Source organism: Abramis brama (assembly GCF_963993115.1).
Source record: "Abramis brama genome assembly, chromosome: 24".
NCBI classification, from domain to species: domain Eukaryota; kingdom Metazoa; phylum Chordata; class Actinopteri; order Cypriniformes; family Leuciscidae; genus Abramis; species Abramis brama.
The window spans coordinates 25111092-25129500 of NC_139986.1; the positions used below are offsets into that span (position 1 = coordinate 25111092).

Below are 18409 nucleotides of genomic sequence, written 5' to 3' on the forward strand. Positions count from 1 at the left end.
CGGCCGCCTGGTCTCATCACTTGTTGTGGCCGCATCACAAACAAATAAATAGGCTAAATAAAGCGAGGAAGCGGCCACCTATTGGCGCAATGGCTGCAAGCGGCAGCACCACCAGCGGCTCGCTCGCCGCTCATCACAACTTGTGGCGCACAACCATATAAAAAGGCTAAATAAATAAATAAAGCGGAGATGCGGCCGCCTTTTGGCGGATTGGCCGCCCGCAACCGGCAGCACAGCCAGCGGCTCGCTCGGCGCTCATCACAACCATATAAAAAGGCTAAATAAACAGTGTTGGGTGTAACGCGTTACAAAGTAATAACTGTAATAATATTACTTTTTTCAGTAACTGGTAGTGTAAGACATTACTGGTCTGAAAATGGTAATATTATTACAGTTTTCCCGAGCTAGTTACTTGCGTTACATTTGCCAGTAGCACCTTCATCACACACAAGGCACACAACACAGAGAACAGAAGGGAAGGGGAGGAGGGCGTGAATGGAACAGTGATTGGTCTGGGTTTGGCACGAGGTATCATTTACCATCACCGATTGGTCGACACGCGGCAGTTAAGGCCAATCAGGGATGACTTCCCTAATGAATATTCATGAGTCTTCCCCTACCATCCTGGGGAAAAAAATATAGCGCCCCGGACGCACGCGCGCAACCCGTTCACTCTCACCGCCTTCAAACAACACGAGCGCTGTATTGCTCTCTCTCCCTCGCGCATATAGTAAAAGGTCGGAAGACCGGTTGTGTTTTATAGACAATTTTGCATATAAATGACTATTTATAGGGCTTGAATTACAACCTGAAATTGCGCATGCGCGGGTAAAACTGCTGTGGTGAAACTGTGGCTCTGCGGCTCTGCAGACAGATATTATTGGGACAGATGGGGAAAAATGGAAGCGTCAACAACGGCAAGTACAAGTACAGTTGTTTGTAGTTATTTGTGCTAGACAGTGCCAGTCTGTTGTTGGCGTAATAAAGACCCTAAAGAACACTCCTCCTTTGTATGTTCTCCCTCCATCTGATGCATCTCAGGCAATTATAGAGTAATTAAGAAAAAAAATGTAACTAGTAATATAACTAGTTACTTTCTCCAGGGAGTAATAAAGTAAAGTAAGGCATTACTATTTTTGAGAGTAATATGTAATATGTAATATATTATTTTTTGAGTAACTAGCCCCAACACTGTAAATAAATAAATAAAGCGGAGTGTCTGCAACAATAGGCCGTCGCAAATCAACAGACTTATGAACTGACAAAATGTAAAAATGTGTACGTTGAATGCAATGTAAGTCGCTTTGGATAAAAGCGTCTGCCAAATGCATAAATGTAAATGTAAATATGAATAAAATAATAATAAATTAAGCGGAGCTGCAGGCGGCCACAAAAAAACAAGGAAAAAAGCAAACAAACAAACACCACGGCCTATCTCTGAAAAATAATAGCCCTATGAACTAAATAATAATAATAATAATAATGACTTTTTATTTCTATTTTTCCTGTGAAGGACAAATAGCCTAAATGTATGTAATCTCTCTATTGTGAGATAGATGCATGATGTGATTGACAGAGTGGCAGAGAAAAGCAAATTATTGCGCAACCTGCTACTGTAACCACATGAAGGTAAAACATTTATTTTTCATGTCTTGGTTAAGCTATTATTGGAGTGTGTTGTTTGTGTAATGTTATGTTTCTTTGTTGGTTGCAGATGACTTGAGAAGACAAATGTGGCCTCTCTGCTAAAATTGCCAGGGCCTCTTTTTGGTGCCAGTCCGCCACTGATAATAAGCGATACGTTTAATTGTCCCAGGCATAATACAAGATTAAACACAAAAAAGCATCAGAAACCTCCTTCACATACATTTACAGCAGCAGAGATGTGTGGAAAAATTAATAATAACACTTTATGTTACAGTGTCCTTGTTACATGTTACATGTACTTATTATGCATAATTACATGCAAATAACCCTCAACCAAATCCTAACCCTATACAGTAAGTACATGTTGTTAATTAATGTTACTCAGTACTTAAATATAAAATTACACTGTAAATGACACCTTAAAATAAAGTGTAAACACATTTTACAAGAAACACCCATTAGTTAACATTAACAATGATCAATTTGTTAGGATTTATTAATCTTCGTTAACATTAGTTAATAAAAAAACAACTTAGTTCATGTTAGCTCAGGTCCATTAAATAATATTAACAGATACAATTTTTGATTTTAATGATGTATTAGTAAATGTTGAAATTAACATTAGCTAAGATTAATAAACATTTTATTGTTAGTTCATGTTAACCAATGCAGTTAACTATTGAAAAATTGAAACCTAATTGTAAACTGTTACCAAAAATTAAATAAAATAAAAAATTTTTTAAAAAAGATGAATGTATTTTACATTGTACATTTACATTTTAATTATTCTATTGTATTTTTTTAATGAAGATTTAGACACTCGTGATTTTGTACAGTGAAAAAAAGGTTATAATAAAACTGGCCAAATATATTACAACTTTGTATACTTTAAAAATAACAGCTATTTGTCTGGTCTAAAAATATTGGTTTTATTAAAAGATTTTTGGGCCCTCTATAGGTCAAAGTAAATACATCTCAGTCTGTGACTATCATGGTGCTGTCTGAATAATGTCTTTGGTTGGAAGACTTTTAAATAAGATAGTTATAAATCTAGATCTGGTATTAGGCAGGAGAATGTGAACATTATCTGTAATATGTCATGCACATAAATCAACAAATATTTGAAATGCAATACATTTTATTTCCTTTCATCTACAGTTATGAAAACACCCCAAATTGAATTTTATTATAAAATGGTTATTTTATTGTCGTTTTCATATATCTTGTATAAAATGAAAGTATTTCAGTACATCTGTGTCCTCAAGATCTGCATGTAGTCTCTGTAAAGTGTCATCTTTTCTTTTTTTGAGAATTCTTCAGCACTTTAACACCAATCCTCAGGAACATCAATAAACTGCAAGAAAGAGAAAGAACAATATATAATTCAACAGCCAAAATAATACATTTGTCCAAGTTAATGTCACACATACCTAAATCTATGTTCAAAATGCATATATAAACAAAATATTCCTGCCTTGTTCCTGCCATGAGTCCAGCTGGCATAATCTTCCATGAACTCAAAAATCTCACTCCCATTAGAGCAGTCAGAAATCCAGAGGTGCCTGCAAATATAAAAACAAACCTGATTTGCCATATTTGATCCTTAGTTTTGTAGAATATAGGCTATGAATAGAATTAAAAACAGTGACTTACCCATTGAAACCCAGATATCTTTGTCATTTTTTGACATCTGATAAGCACCAAAAAATGCTGCAATGCCAAACATCAGCCCAGTAACCAGAGACATAAAACTACCTACAGGAACATGACCATATTAGGAAGTTCCGGTAAAGTTCAGGTAAATGTTCTTTAACAAAAGTATGAACAAACTATAATACATTTTTTTTTCTGATTTACTCGCACATATCGGTGAGATAATTCACGTAAAGTTTTGAAGGCGAGTTGTAGAGTAATTAAAATAATTAAAATATTTAGATTTAAAAAAAAATTAAGTTAAACGCTTGGCTACATCTACACGATTAGAATGTGCTAATATTTTAATTCATATTAGAATTTTTTAAAAAGTGTTTTACATATCCTAGCTACCCCAAAACTAAACCAGAGAACTGAACACCGTCGTTTGTCCCACGCATGAGATGCTTACCTGCTTTAACATAACCAACAATCCCTCCTATCGTTATTAGAGCTGCATAACCATAACCAAGCCAATCCACAGACATATCTGCACGTTTGTTTAACTCTCAAATAAAACAGAAAGCAATCGTGATGATTGCTAGGGGGGAAAAGCTAAATCTTCTCCACTTTTTAACTTCCTGAAACATTGCATACTAGCGATTTTCAAAATAAAAGTCTAAGAGTGTAGGTGAGAACTTTTACATTTCTCAGTTTTATAGATAGATAAATAATTATAATAATAATTATATATATATATATATATGTGTGTATCCTTTACTACTTGGAAAAATGCTCAAGTTAAACAACTGCAGTGTTATTGACATCAATAATTGCACTTCAAGTCACTCCGTTATATGACATGACTAACAGGAAATGTAAATAACAGAACACCACCAATAATTTCAATAAAAGTGTTTATTGCGCTTTTTATCTTTTCTTCTTTTTTCCTTGCTTTGTGGAGCTGCCTTCCTCCACTAGAATCACCTCCTCTCCTGGTAGCCTCACCCTTTTCCCTTTGGCTGGCACAGGCGGCTCCACAACAGCTGTATTGAGAAAAGACATAGATATTAATGTTTATTACTCTGATACTGCACTCTGTTGTTTAGGGGGGAGAAACTCTAAAAGGGAAAGTTCACCCAAAAATTGAAGTAGTCACTCGTCATGTTGTTCTAAACCCATAAGACTTTCGTTCATCTTCGAAACACTAATGAAGATAACCCTCCACTGAATGTATATTCACTCAAAACTCTGACGGTTCAAAATATTCATAAGAGATCATAAAACGAATCCATTTGAATCAAGCAGGTTTAATCTAAGTCTTCTGATGAGACTCGGTCGCTTTATATGATAAACAGATTTAATTTAGGCTTTTATTCACATATAAACATCGATCAGCAAACATGCATAAAGGACTCAAATATGGTCAATGGAAACTCATCCGTAGTTGCTTGACATACAAGATTCCCACAAATTTCTATTGAAATGAAATTCGTAGAACAACAGCAAATGTGACCGCACTTTTAGAAGTTGCAGGCTGGGCCGACTGCTCCACAGTTGTCTCTTTCGCTTCAGCAGGTTTCCAAACGGAAAGACAGGTGAGTCTGGCAGTGGTGTTCACCTGGCCAAGCAAGGAAGCAGTCTCAAGTTTCTGTATAGGAAAGAGAGAGTATAAAATACTAATTAAAGTTAAATGAGTGCTTTGCATATCACTGGATCAATCAAAGGATTGTACAATAATGTTAATTCTAGTGAATACCATGTATTGGAAAATTCAAGTTAAATGATCAGGCTTTCAATTTAAAATATCTAGGAACATATTTGGATACAAGATTGAGTTTTGGTGAGAAAGTAGACTATTTTTAGAAGAACAACTCAAAGTTTGAGTTTCAATATTAGTCAGTCAGTTTTGGAAATGTATATAAGTCATGTTGAACGTATTTTAGTGTTTAATATTACAGCCTGGTATGGACTAAGTTCTTAAAAATGTTTCAAACACTCTTTTATACCAGTGACAGACAATATTGAATGGAATTATGTAAGGGTAAGGATATTTTGTGAGAATTATTAATTTTATTGGGTGGTTGTTTTTAATTTGTTGTATGATTATTGTCTGTCTTTACATACAGTGAGGAAAATAAGTATTTGAACACCCTGTTATTTTGCAAGTTCTCCCACTTAGAAATCATGGAGGGGTCTGAAATTGTCATCGTAGGTGCATGTCCACTGTGAGAGACATAATCTAAAAAAAAACAAAAATCCAGAAATCACAATGTATGATTTTTTAACTATTTATTTGTATGATACAGCTGCAAATAAGTATTTGAACACCTGAGAAAATCAATGTTAATATTTGGTACAGTAGCCTTTGTTTGCAATTACAGAGGTCAAACGTTTCCTGTAGTTTTTCACCAGGTTTGCACACACTGCAGGAGGGATTTTGGCCCACTCCTCCACACAGATCTTCTCTAGATCAGTCAGGTTTCTGGGCTGTCGCTGAGAAACACGGAGTTTGAGCTCCCTCCAAAGATTCTCTATTGGGTTTAGGTCTGGAGACTGGCTAGGCCACGCCAGAACCTTGATATGCTTCTTACAGAGCCACTCCTTGGTTATCCTGGCTGTGTGCTTCGGGTCATTGTCATGTTGGAAGACCCAGCCTCGACCCATCTTCAATGCTCTAACTGAGGGAAGGAGGTTGTTCCCCAAAATCTCGCAATACATGGACCCGGTCATCCTCTCCTTAATACAGTGCAGTCGCCCTGTCCCATGTGCAGAAAAACACCCCCAAAGCATGATGCTACCACCCCCATGCTTCACAGTAGGGATGGTGTTCTTGGGATGGTACTCATCATTCTTCTTCCTCCAAACACGTTTAGTGGAATTATGACCAAAAAGTTCTATTTTGGTCTCATCTGACCACATGACTTTCTCCCATGACTCCTCTGGATCATCCAAATGGTCATTGGCAAACTTAAGACGGGCCTTGACATGTGCTGGTTTAAGCAGGGGAACCTTCCGTGCCATGCATGATTTCAAACCATGACGTCTTAGTGTATTACCAACAGTAACCTTGGAAACGGTGAAAGCTCCTCCCGTGTAGTTCTGGGCTGATTTCTCACCTTTCTTAGGATCATTGAGACCCCACGAGGTGAGATCTTGCATGGAGCCCCAGTCCGAGGGAGATTGACAGTCATGTTTAGCTTCTTCCATTTTCTAATGATTGCTCCAACAATGGACCTTTTTTCACCAAGCTGCTTGGCAATTTCCCCGTAGCCCTTTCCAGCCTTGTGGAGGTGTACAATTTTGTCTCTAGTGTCTTTGGACAGCTCTTTGGTCTTGGCCATGTTAGTAGTTGGATTCTTACTGATTGTATGGGGTGGACAGGTGTCTTTATGCAGCTAACGACCTCAAACAGGTGCATCTAATTTAGGATAATAAATGGAGTGGAGGTGGACATTTTAAAGGCAGACTAACAGGTCTTTGAGGGTCAGAATTCTAGCTGATAGACAGGTGTTCAAATACTTATTTGCAGCTGTATCATACAAATAAATAGTTAAAAAATCATATATTGTGATTTCTGGATTTTTCTTTTTTAGATTATGTCTCTCACAGTGGACATGCACCTACGATGACAATTTCAGACCCCTCCATGATTTCCAAGTGGGAGAACTTGCAAAATAGCAGGGTGTTCAAATACTTATTTTCCTCACTGTAACTCTTTTTTTATGAGAAGCAAAAAAACGAAACACACATTGGTGGATAATAAAGTTATATGAATCAATCAATCAATCAATCAATCAGACAAATCAATCAAATCAAAATAAAACCACCAGGCCAAATGTTTTCATGCTTAAAATGGTTCAATGTTTACAGGTCAAGCATAATACCTCAAGATTGAGTTTCCACAACTTAATGAATCCATCGTTTGACGCCGTAACAAGGACACAAAAATCATTCTTCATGAAGCTCTCAATGGCTTTTACTCTGGAAAAAAACATTAAATTGATAAAACAATTACAAATACAACTCATCTCTATGCCGATGCTCACTGCATTCTGGGAATTTCAATGCACTATAACAATACTGATGATAAAACAGCCCAAGAAAATGGGTTAATTCTGTGAGATTGGGATGCACCCATAATGAAGGGGTCATACCTGTTCTCATGTGCTTTGAACTCAAACACACACTTCTGTGAGGTCACGTCATATATACACACACTCTCATCATCTCCACCCACAGCCAAGAGTGTGTTCTTGAAGAGACAGAGAACAGAGACTGGAATAAGACTTTATATAATCAATTGAGCAGGTTACTTTTGACAAACCAGGGCAGCAAAACTTCAGAAGAATAAAAACTAAGTTAAAGTGCCCTTATTATGCTTTTTCGGATATTACCTTTCATGTAGTGTGTGATATGGCTGTTTATGAATATAAAATGACTGCAAAGTTTCAAAGATCGACGCCATCGTTACTGTTCGAATCACTGTGTATCAAGCATTGAGGAAGATCCAAGCTGAAATTCAGATATGGTAATGGACGTTTCGTTTCCAACACACACTGTAAGCGGTCGAACAATCACAACAGACTGAGCCATCTGACCAATCAGAGCAGAGTAAGTTCTCAGAAAGGAGGAGTTTAGAGAGACTGCATCCTTTATTGGACCATTTCAGACACTGTGAGAAAAGAGCTAATGCTGCAATGCATATTATGAGAAAATTCAATTGTTTTTTGACCTTGGATGCATGTAAACCTGTTGTAGGAGCCTCCAAAACAAAATTAGAAACCTTTAAAACAGCATAATAGGGGCACTTTAACATATTAATTGCAAACTAAACTAGAACTGTCTAAATTGACTGTTCACCTTCAGAAACTTCAGACATGAAATCCTTTTTGGGAATGCAATGGTTCCAATAATTGTGGCAGACTTCACATTGTAAATGTCCACTCTGTTATTCATAACCACTGCATATTGATCTCCGTCTGGTGACCACAAGACGATCTCTGCAACTACAAAACATCATTACACACCAGTCAACATTTAAAAAAAAATTGTTTATTATTATTATTAAAGTTTTTGATTTAGCTGAAAAGTTTAAGTTTTCCAAACACATTACAATAATTTTATCAATCTAATAATTAAAAAAGGAAGGAAAATTATGAAAATACAGAATCAAAAAGTATAACATTATATTCTAACTTACTCTGTTTGATATTCTTGATGAAAGCTGAACGACCTTCGATGAGATTCCAGGTTCTGCAATTAGAGCAATTCAATTTTGTCATAAGAATTACTTTTTTTGCTGACTAACGTAAACAAATCAAGCCCAATGATATCTATTAGCAATCAAAACACAAATATGAATGAAAACATACACAGTTTAACAGTCTGATCAATATTTTTGATATTCATGTTGGAATAAAAACATCTTTGTACATGCCTCAGAGTCTTGTCTGTTCCAACAGAGAGTGCAAGTTTTCCAGAAGGATGTACGGACAGTGAAGTAACATGACCCCTAAGAAATAAAACCCAGGTTACATCATTTATACATGAATAAATAAAAGTTTGGGGTCAGCGAGATTTAAAATATTTTTGAAAGAAGTCTGTTCTGCTCACTAAGGGAGCAATTATTTGATCATAAACAGTAAAAACAGTAATATTGTGAAATATTATTACAATTTAAAATAATTTTAATTTTAAAATGTAATTTATTCCTGTGATGAACTTTCAGCATCATTACTCCAGTCTTCAGTGTCAGAAATCATTCTAATATGCTGATTTGTTGCTCAATTATTATCAAAATTGAAAAGTTCAAAAGTACAGCATTTATTTGAAACTGAAATCCATTGTTACATTAATGTCTTTACTGTCACTTTTAATCCATTTAATGCAACCTTGCTGAATAAAAGTATTTATTACAAAAAAAAAAAAAACACCCAGCCACAAACTTTTGAATGGTAGCATATTTTGTGTTCACATTACTTACTTGTGAGCTCTGATAGATTTTAAACATTCCCATTTTTGGGTGCTCCACACACAGATAAGACCGTCGTGTCCTCCACTGAGCAAATGGGACGTCCCGTAGAACTCCAGACACGAGATGGAACCTGTCGAGAAGGTGAAGTTACAATTTGTATGCATCACATGAAACATAAATGTCAGTGATGCAGAATCTTTGATCCCAGACTGTCTTGTCCAATTAGAAACCAAAATTGATAGATGTCCTTACCATCATGGTGCAACAACGCCCCGTGTTCAGTTTTCTTGCTCATGTCATACAGCTGAATGGTTTCATCTTTGCTTCCTGTGGCGATGAATCGATCACTGGATGAAACTGCAGTCAGTGATGCTGTGTGTGCATGATGGGTAAAGTTGGGCTCAATTGTCCACTCCTAAAACAGACATGCAGAACATAACTCAGATCATATCTGAAATGAAGTCAGAACTGTTATTATAATTGGAGTGAGCTATTATAACCATAATAGGCCTGTTATTAAAATTTGGACCAATCAAAATTATTGCACTCAAGAAAAAAAAAAAAACGCACAGACGGAATAAGACTAATGAAGATTATATCAATTAAAGAAATAAAAGTTATGAAAAATGATAATTACCTCCTCACCAGTGCACACTCGATATCCAAATACTATCTGTTCATAACAGCCAGCGACTAACTCGACATGATCCCCCATGTCTATAAAACACGTGTTCATACAGTTACAGACAGCCTTTAAGAGACAGATGACACACTGTCACTCATAAGTAACTATTTAAATTAATACATCTGTTATACCTAGAGTTTATAATAAAGCTTAAAACATTAAAGCACGTTGAAAGAAGAATACGTATGCCCACAGCAACAACGTGTAGACTCCTTTAACTCCCACCGGAAGTGCAATATTTCATAATAAAAGTCCCTATCATAATGAAAGTCAACAGGCCGTTTTTTCAAAACTAGGAAAAATAAATAAAAACTTGACAAAAAGTTTTGTACCTGGTTCTTCAGCACAGTTGAGGCTTCATACATTATGTTAAAGATAAAAACAACATATAGGTAATTCCACCTTTCAAATAAAAATAAATAAATAAAATTCATTTACTGGAATAGAAATTCAGCCCATTTTAACATTGGATCTCTTTTGCAGTTTACTTTTTATTTGTTTCTTACTATAAAAGTAACTTGTATGACTAACTAATGTAAGCTGTTTTTCTTCACTGTTTGTAAAAAATGAGCAAATATCCCAATTTATAAATTAGTTAAATACTTGATATATGAGATCAACGCATGTGTCCTGATAATTTTATGAGGCTTCTAAAATGTATTAATGTAGATAGCAAAATTATGATATTAAAAAGAAATCCATCTGTAGTCATTTCCATGGGGTAAATTAATATAATTCAATCAAAATACATATACATACATAAAATCAATCTAAAAATATTAAAATGAGATGGAATACTATGACCGGGCAAACATTTTGAATTATTACACTTGTGTTTTAGAAACAAATGAATCAAATTCATTCTGCACAGTGTTGTGCAAAACCAGCGACTTCTATGAAATCATCTGCCATCTATCGATGTCAATGCCATGCATGTAAACCTCTTTAAAATGCACATGGAACACATTGTATCAGGAAAATATGCTCTCTTTAAAAATAGCTGACATGATGAAAGGGTTGAAGGGAGATTTCGATGACAAATTCATGATGTTTTTCAACCTGAGATTTAAAAATCGTCGCCTCAAGACCGAGGCATTGCTTACAGTAGAAAAGTTCACACGTCTTCCTTACTGTTCTAGGAAGAAGTACTTAAACTGATTTTGCAATTGTGCACTGGACTACATGGCTTCACTAAACGGTGAGTCCTAAGATAGGCTGCAACCTAAACCTGAGAGAACGGTTTAAACGTCTTTCATTAAACAATTCATCAGGTGTAAGCTACTGTGCAGACTTATTAAAATACGTCACCTGGCCGTGAGGGTTAGATATCAGTGTCTAACATTACACCCTACACCTCCTGTGAGGAGACTAGGCCCATTTTTGCCAATATAAACCAAGACTCTCAACAATAGTCTGTAGTGTTCCCTCATTTTTGCACTGTTTGGTATCGTGAAATAAAGTCTTCTAAGTCCAGTCCTCTTCTTGAATGTGTATTTCAAAACTGAGCTCTGTTTCTTTGTCCACATCCTGTCAGGTTGAGCGATTGCCGCTTACAAAGTTGTAGACCAAAAACTGAGTGGTTCCACAGTAATGTGTTGCGAAGAGTTTGCCGTCAGGCGTGGGATCGGAGAAGGCGATTTCATCTTTACTTAGATGAGACCCATAGATGAAATTATTCCTGGAGAAAAAGAAGATGAATGAACATTTGCGTCTGCACTGTAAGAATGCATTATTTTGTTTCCTTTAATATCCCAGAAAACACTTTAACACAACTTGAAATTTGTAGAAAGTACACTACCATTCAAAGGTTTTGGGTCAGTAAGATTTTTGAAAAAAAGTCTCTTTTGCTCAAAAAGGCTGCATTTATTTGATCAAAAAAAGACTAATATTGTGAAATATTATGACAATTTGAAATAACTGTTTTCCGTTTGAATACATTTTAAAATGCAATTTATTCCTGTGATCAAAGCTGAATTTTCAGCATCATTACTCCAGTCTTCAGTGTCACATGATCCTTCAGAAATCATTGTAATATGCTGATTTGAACAATCAATGTTGAAAACAGTTGTGCAGCTTAATATTTTCTCTCTTCCTCTTTCTTTTTTAAGGATTTTACAGATGTATAGAAGATTGAAAGAACATTTGAAAAAAATCTAGAAATCTTTTGTTACATTATAAATGTCTTTACTGACACCTTTGATCAATTTAATGCATCCTTGTTGAATAAAATAATTTACAAAAATATTACTTTTGAATATTGTGTAATGTAAGGTATTTTAAAAGTATTCTAAATGCATAACAATGGACTCATAGTGCATTATAATACACATTGTGCTGCTTTATATTTTTTCATAAAACATTAAAATTTGTTTACAGCTTTTGGACAGTAAAATTAATTAATACAGATAAAATAAGTGGTTTGAAATGTGTTTTGATGCATTGTACATTTTAAAAGTGTAACTACCCACATTTATGTGCTACAACATTTTAACAGTGGTTTCAATCATTCATATGCACCCATCCAACGCTTTACCTGAGGCACTCGATCATCCGTGAGGCGATGCCTCTCCGTCTCATCATGCTGAACACCCAAATGCGACTGATGCCACAGAGTGCCGGCTCAGGTACGGTGGAGCAGCACCAGGCTCTCTGACGCTCGTACATGACCTTCTCTCCTTCTGAACCTTCTGGAATGGACTCCTCTATAACCCTGTATCCCTGCACACAGCAGCCAAAACAAACCCATCAGATGTAGAATAGACTAGAATAATAATACGTTTTATTTATATAGCGGCTTTCCAGGGCTCAAGGGTGCTTTACAATGAACAAGCAACAATAATGGCAATGGGCAATGATAACAAACAAAACAACAGTGATGAGAGTAAAAGTACAGTAAAGGAGAATTATGTAGACAGGGCAGCACAATGATGAAGATGAAGACTAAGATGAACATTACACAAAGAAGCAGCACTTACAAAGACTTCAATTAGTTATTAATAGGCCCACATGGAATATACACGTTTTTCACATTTTCTGAGTTAATTGAGGGGGAAACCAGAGGAACTCTGATTTAAATATTGTAAAAAATAAAATTAAGTCAATATTTTTTTTTTGAGTCATTATTCGTTTCTAAAAATATTGGTTTCTTCAAACAAGATTTGATGCAAGAGGTGGTGAATATGTAGAACTTTAAATTCTGAGGGAACAGATTAATTCTATAATTAGATGATATATATAATGCAAAAAACATGCAGTTCAATGTATTCAAATATGGACTGATTTATACATAGCGATTTCTATATCTTGTACATGAGAATGTTTAATGACATTTCATTTAAACTAGTTAGCTAGAACTAATTATGTTTTGAGTATTGCATATTATAAAGGAATAATGTTAAAGTTAAACCATTATAAACAAAGAATTTTGTATAATTCGTTTTTTTAACCCCTAGTAAAAACACAGATGCGAGATACACCTATAAACATGCTATTAAACACCTGTATGTTCAGCTGACCTCTTGGATGTGCTCTGCAATAAGGCAGCCTGCGACTTTCTTATCATTTGAAATGAAGAGGAAGGTTTTGGTCTGTGACGGGACCTGGGTCTCCACTTGCTGGAAGCCCAAGTCATTGTCCACCATTTCTCTGATCTCTTCAACCTTAAATCAAACAAGACAAATATCATAAACAGACATAATATGTATCGGGGGAACAATTAGAAATCTTCTAAACATGCAGTATGGCTACAGCAGAAAGTTTGAGGGCTAGTGAATGGAAATATATGAGGAAGAAACAAGTACCTTTTTCAATGCGTACTTAGGATCCTCAGGGAGAACAAGAATAACCTTGCCATCAGGATACTCTCCCAGGATTCTCTCTTTCTTCCAGCCCTGGACCACATATTACAGTAATGATTTTGAGACATGGGTATGTAGTTATTTTGAGACTGTATTACTCCCATCATAATATGAAAGCTTTTGTTATATGCTAATTACCTATGTTACATAGGAAAAAAATTTTTATTTCGTTATATATGAAGACTTCATATGCAAAAGCCTCTAAGTACCATCTGAAATTTTCTTTTAAATGAGTATTTTTATCAAGCTCGTATATTTAAGTACAGTAATTTCACTTTAATGACAATTAATAGGTAATTTTCATTGCCATTAAAGTGAAATAAGTGAACATAAACATATAAGCTTGATAAAAATGATCATTCTAGAAGGAAATTTCAGGCACTTAGAGGCTTTTGCATCTGAAGTCTTCATATGGTCTTGTATTATGGTCTTATTTTAAACATTGGATCTTATAAGATTATTAAAGCAATACGTCACTCAAGACTTTGATGAATCTGACTGAAACAGCATCTATATGTCAATAACTATGAATTACGTAATAACAAATATGTGTCTCACCACGTATTTGACAGCACTGATGAACTGGTTGTGGAAGAGGAGGTGTTGGGATTCGTCCTCTGGGCTCGAAGGGGAGTACAGCATCCCACACACATTACACGTCACCGCACCAAAAGCCTTCTGACCAGCATCCTGCAAAGCACAAAAACAGCCTTCACAAAATGCTAATGAGCACCAGTGCTCCGATGCATAATATAACGATGGGCGTGATGTATAGACTTCTCTCGGTTTAATTGTTTATTTCAAAATAATTTCAAAGTTGTAAAATAGCAATTGTATATTTAACACACAATTCAGACGTTGAAGAATGAAAAAAGAAAGAAATATAATGAAACTAGGATTAATTAATAACCAAACAAAGTTCATTAGCATATAACTGATTTACATTGCTGGACTGTGTTGCTGTATTTGCAGGTTTGGGACTGTCTCGGACTTCTTTCTTCTGTTCTGCTTCAGGTTCAACACCAGAATTTGCCCTGAAATGACACCAAATGTTAAGACATGCTTTAAGTTTGTTTTCTAAAATTATGAATAGACATTGCTGCAATGATGAAACGGATTCCTTTGAGATTATCTTTCCAACAACACATTATAAGCCGTGTCATTTCTGCTCAACAAGCATCACCAAATGGAATTGCAAAAATAATGACTTTCTCCTGAACACTTCTTATTAGTTGAACAAAAAGACAGCCCCACTTCAAACTCATGGTATTGGTTGTGTCAATGTTGCTCACAATGAACAGAGCAATGCTCTGATACGCAGATAGTGTTTACATTTTTCAGGGAAATAAAACCACAGCTTTCCTGTAGTCGCATATTCAACTAAGATAGGAAAAAGCATTTTCACAGAACAGAAGACAGATATTCTGCCTTTTTTACAGACTTGAAAGCAAGTTTTAGTTTTCAAATATTTCAACAATTAATTACCTGTTGCTGTTTTCTGATTGCGTGTCTTGGACAGGTTCTTGCTGGGGAGAGGGTTTCGGTTTACTATCTGTGGACCATAAAAAAATGCACATTCTGTATTATCAAACATGTGGTCAAAGAGAATTAGTTTAGCAAACTTGACACATTATCTGGGTATGATACGCTCCACAAACACCTATCATGAAACTAGCATTGCAAGTCCAAGATGGACAGAAGTCAGGCTATCAGTGAACTCAAAATCCAACAAATCAATAGAAGGTCTACCTGCAGTAGTGGGCGCACATGGCTTCTTCTCCACTGGTGGTTTGGGCTGCACTGGAGCTGATGAAGAGGACTGCTCTGGTTTGACCTGTGAGAACTGTATTGTTTATTTAGATTGTTAGCATGAAGACATGTCTTCAAATGTAATGTAAAAACTTTTCATTACTCCAGTCTTCAGTCACATGATCCTTCAGAAATCATTCTAATATGCTGATTTGCTGCTCAAGAAACATTTTTTATTATTATACATTTTTGTGGAAACTGTGATGCATTTTATTCAGGATACTTTAATGAACAGAAAGTTCAAAAGAACAGCATTTATTTGAAATAGAAATATTTTATAACATTATAAATGCCTTTACTTTGGATCAAATTAATGCAGTGGTTCCCAAACTGGAGGGGTTCGACCCCTAGGGGGGCCCAGAGTTATAAAAGGGGGGCATGTCAAGGCTAAAGGATAGTAGTAGAGCTTAAATCGGGCCCAACAAATCAAGCCCGACCCAACCCGAGCCCGAGCTCGTTGTGTCCGAGCCCGGCCCCGACCCGACACGTTCACTGTAATTATGAGCCCGAGCCCGATTTAAACCCGACCATTTTTAATACATGGGCCGTTATAACCAGGGGCGGCGCCAGAATTTTTTTAAGCAGATGCTGCTGTGCTAGATTATTAAGGCTACAGTGGGGAGCTGCGCAGCTATATAGGCTATATTATATAAATACTATTAATAAATGAGCAAAAATTGGCCACTCAATATTCAATATTCAATTATTTTAATTATCACAATTAAAGTTTTAATTTTATTAAATTGAACAAGCACAACATTCAGCATTCAATCAAATATTCTTATAGATTAATTATTATTAATAATGTTACTTCAACATATTGTTATTTAAACATGTGTGTGAGCAACAAGCAAGATGTGCATTTGTAAATTCGGTGACAGCGTGTGTTACGAGTTTCAAATGGTGTAAGCGACCGCGGTGCGCCAGCGACTTCATGTCATGATTATAATGTCTGCTATATTGCTTTTTATGTATTAAATCCAGGCAATTGGTTGATGAAAAATGTATTAAAATTAAGATACAATTTATACTAAATGAAATTCACTTTAAAGAAAAGCCTTCTTCAAAACAAAACTTAAACTTGAAACTATGTGCTTATTTAATGGCTAAAACACGTAGGCTACTACAGACTCTTTTTGTACAAATTGCAGCACATTCATTTAATTCTGAATTTTGCACATGTAAGTTGAAAGGCATTTGTTTGTGCATAGTAAAACATATCTGTAACATTTATCAAGTTCATAATTGTGCGTGCATTCATTAATTATTATCTTAATGAATAGACCTAATGCGACAAGGAAGAATGTTTATTCAGAAATGGATCAGAAAAGTAACAAAAGCGGATATTGAGGCCTGAGGCTGACTACTATAATAATTTCTGTCATGGCAAGACTGCTTGTCTGTTCATCGTCGAAGTCCCCGTTTTTTTGCTGTCATAGGCGAGCAGCGTGCGCATTTAATGCACGAGACAAAGCCAACACATTATGTTGTCACTCCCCACGACTAGTTTAAAATGTGTCCATACCTCCGATTTTCCTCCAAACTTGCTCAAAGTTAATTCTCCTGTTTTAATTTTTTTCTTTGCTTCTTCAAGATCCATGTCGCACTTAGAATAGCAACAGAATAGCCTACAGCACGCACAGCAGGTGTGATGCGTCACCCGTGCGAGACGCTGCGCATGACACGTGACGTGCTTTATCAAGGGCCCGACCCGACCCGGCCCGAGGACAGTGGCGGTCGAGTCCGGGCTCGGGCAGAGAATTAAAGCTCTAGGATAGTGTACAGTCAGCAGATTGTAATGCAAAAGAAACCTGTCCAGGGTGATACAAGACCCTACTACAAAATTATCCCGCTTATTATGCCACTACTTGCCACACAAGTAAATATTTAAAATATTAATTTGACATTTTATTACCTCAATCTGACTCGCAGTACCCACTTAAGCAGTCTGTTATCAGTTGTACACGATGGCACGATTGAAGAATCAGAGTTGAGTATTGCAGGGAGCCATGTAAATATATAAGAAAGCCGCATGGTTCTGCTCTAAGCATGGACAAATTTGTGAAAGGACTGCCAGTGCCAGGTAAACAAATCATACGATGAATCTATTTTAAACTACCAAAACAATGGGTTTACACCACACGCGAACCACATGACGTGACAAAAACAAATAGAACCCATTATAACCAGTGATGCTGTTTATACTGGATGTGGATTGGACGACATGTCTAATGTTCGACAATAAACTGATGCCCCGTTCTATTTCTGATGTACTGCAAGCGCTCACTCAACCTCTGACACATAGGACAAATGGATTTCTTGCGTTCGCTTTGTTACGTCCAGTTTAGACAGCCTCAAGACAAGAAAATATAATGAGGCGTATTTCACTCTCGGATTCACCAGTACAACGGTGGGTAAGGAACAGAGACCACAGCGTGCCTCAAAATATTAACTTCTGAAAGTACGAAGCCAAACAAGTTAAGACGTCACATCATGAACACAAAGAGAAACCCATTGAAGTTACTGTATTAATTACAATGTTTCTTCAAATAAATCCTATAGGATTTTGCGAGCAAGCTAATGTCAGAGAGTGAGGGTGCATGTAAGTTAGGGGACTTGAAAATATATTTCTCTACAGAGGAAAAAGTTTGGCAACCACTGAATTAATAAATCCTTGCTAAAGTATGAATTTCTGTGTGCGCAAGAGTTTTATACCTCATTTTTGGCAGCTGGTTTGGTCGTCTCATCTTCAAGGCCGTCAAGTTCAAAGTCATCTGGTGAATACTTGCGTCTGGGAGTGTA

At 36.1% G+C, this 18409-nt stretch overlaps 3 protein-coding genes and 1 long non-coding RNA gene across 9 annotated transcripts in view; 1 reads left to right on the top strand and 3 right to left on the bottom strand.

Moving 5' to 3' along the window:
• Positions 1-626: 626 nt before the first annotated feature.
• On the top strand, positions 627-2776 carry LOC311075187. Its single transcript, XR_014604432.1, has 3 exons — positions 627-917; positions 1557-1629; positions 1715-2776. It is a non-coding gene; the product is annotated as an uncharacterized lncRNA (long non-coding RNA).
• On the bottom strand, positions 1788-3937 carry tmem14cb (transmembrane protein 14Cb). The gene is made up of 4 exons (XM_084102387.1): positions 3752-3937; positions 3301-3402; positions 3122-3209; positions 1788-3001 (listed from the first exon to the last, which is right to left on the bottom strand). Exons 1-4 carry the CDS (start codon positions 3825-3827, stop codon positions 2938-2940), a joined length of 330 nt encoding a protein of 109 aa, XP_083958513.1. The 5' UTR covers positions 3828-3937; the 3' UTR covers positions 1788-2937.
• A 242-nt stretch (positions 3938-4179) lies between these two features.
• pak1ip1 (PAK1 interacting protein 1) lies at positions 4180-10178 on the bottom strand. 6 transcript variants are annotated; one of them, XM_084102492.1, is made up of 11 exons: positions 10073-10178; positions 9894-9973; positions 9509-9671; positions 9266-9386; positions 8720-8794; positions 8483-8535; positions 8143-8288; positions 7437-7534; positions 7167-7263; positions 4801-4930; positions 4180-4325 (listed from the first exon to the last, which is right to left on the bottom strand). In XM_084102492.1, exons 2-11 carry the CDS (start codon positions 9969-9971, stop codon positions 4210-4212), a joined length of 1077 nt encoding a protein of 358 aa, XP_083958618.1. In that variant the 5' UTR covers positions 9972-9973; positions 10073-10178; the 3' UTR covers positions 4180-4209. The 6 variants fall into 6 exon arrangements, with proteins under 6 accessions (XP_083958618.1, XP_083958619.1, XP_083958615.1 ...); XM_084102493.1 differs by having other exon boundaries at positions 9509-9668; positions 10073-10175; XM_084102489.1 differs by having other exon boundaries at positions 10135-10173.
• A 474-nt stretch (positions 10179-10652) lies between these two features.
• Positions 10653-18409, bottom strand: part of esco1 (establishment of sister chromatid cohesion N-acetyltransferase 1) — a 10203-nt gene continuing 2446 nt past the window's right edge. The window contains exons 2-10 of the mRNA XM_084102488.1: positions 18323-18409; positions 15548-15641; positions 15284-15350; positions 14742-14832; positions 14357-14488; positions 13742-13831; positions 13457-13600; positions 12475-12659; positions 10653-11619 (exon numbers count right to left, since the gene is read on the bottom strand). The exon at positions 18323-18409 is cut by the window's right edge and continues 1663 nt beyond it. Of these exons, the coding sequence (XP_083958614.1) occupies positions 11472-11619; positions 12475-12659; positions 13457-13600; positions 13742-13831; positions 14357-14488; positions 14742-14832; positions 15284-15350; positions 15548-15641; positions 18323-18409 (1038 nt within the window). The 3' untranslated portion in view covers positions 10653-11471. The remainder of the gene's footprint in view (positions 11620-12474; positions 12660-13456; positions 13601-13741; positions 13832-14356; positions 14489-14741; positions 14833-15283; positions 15351-15547; positions 15642-18322) is intronic.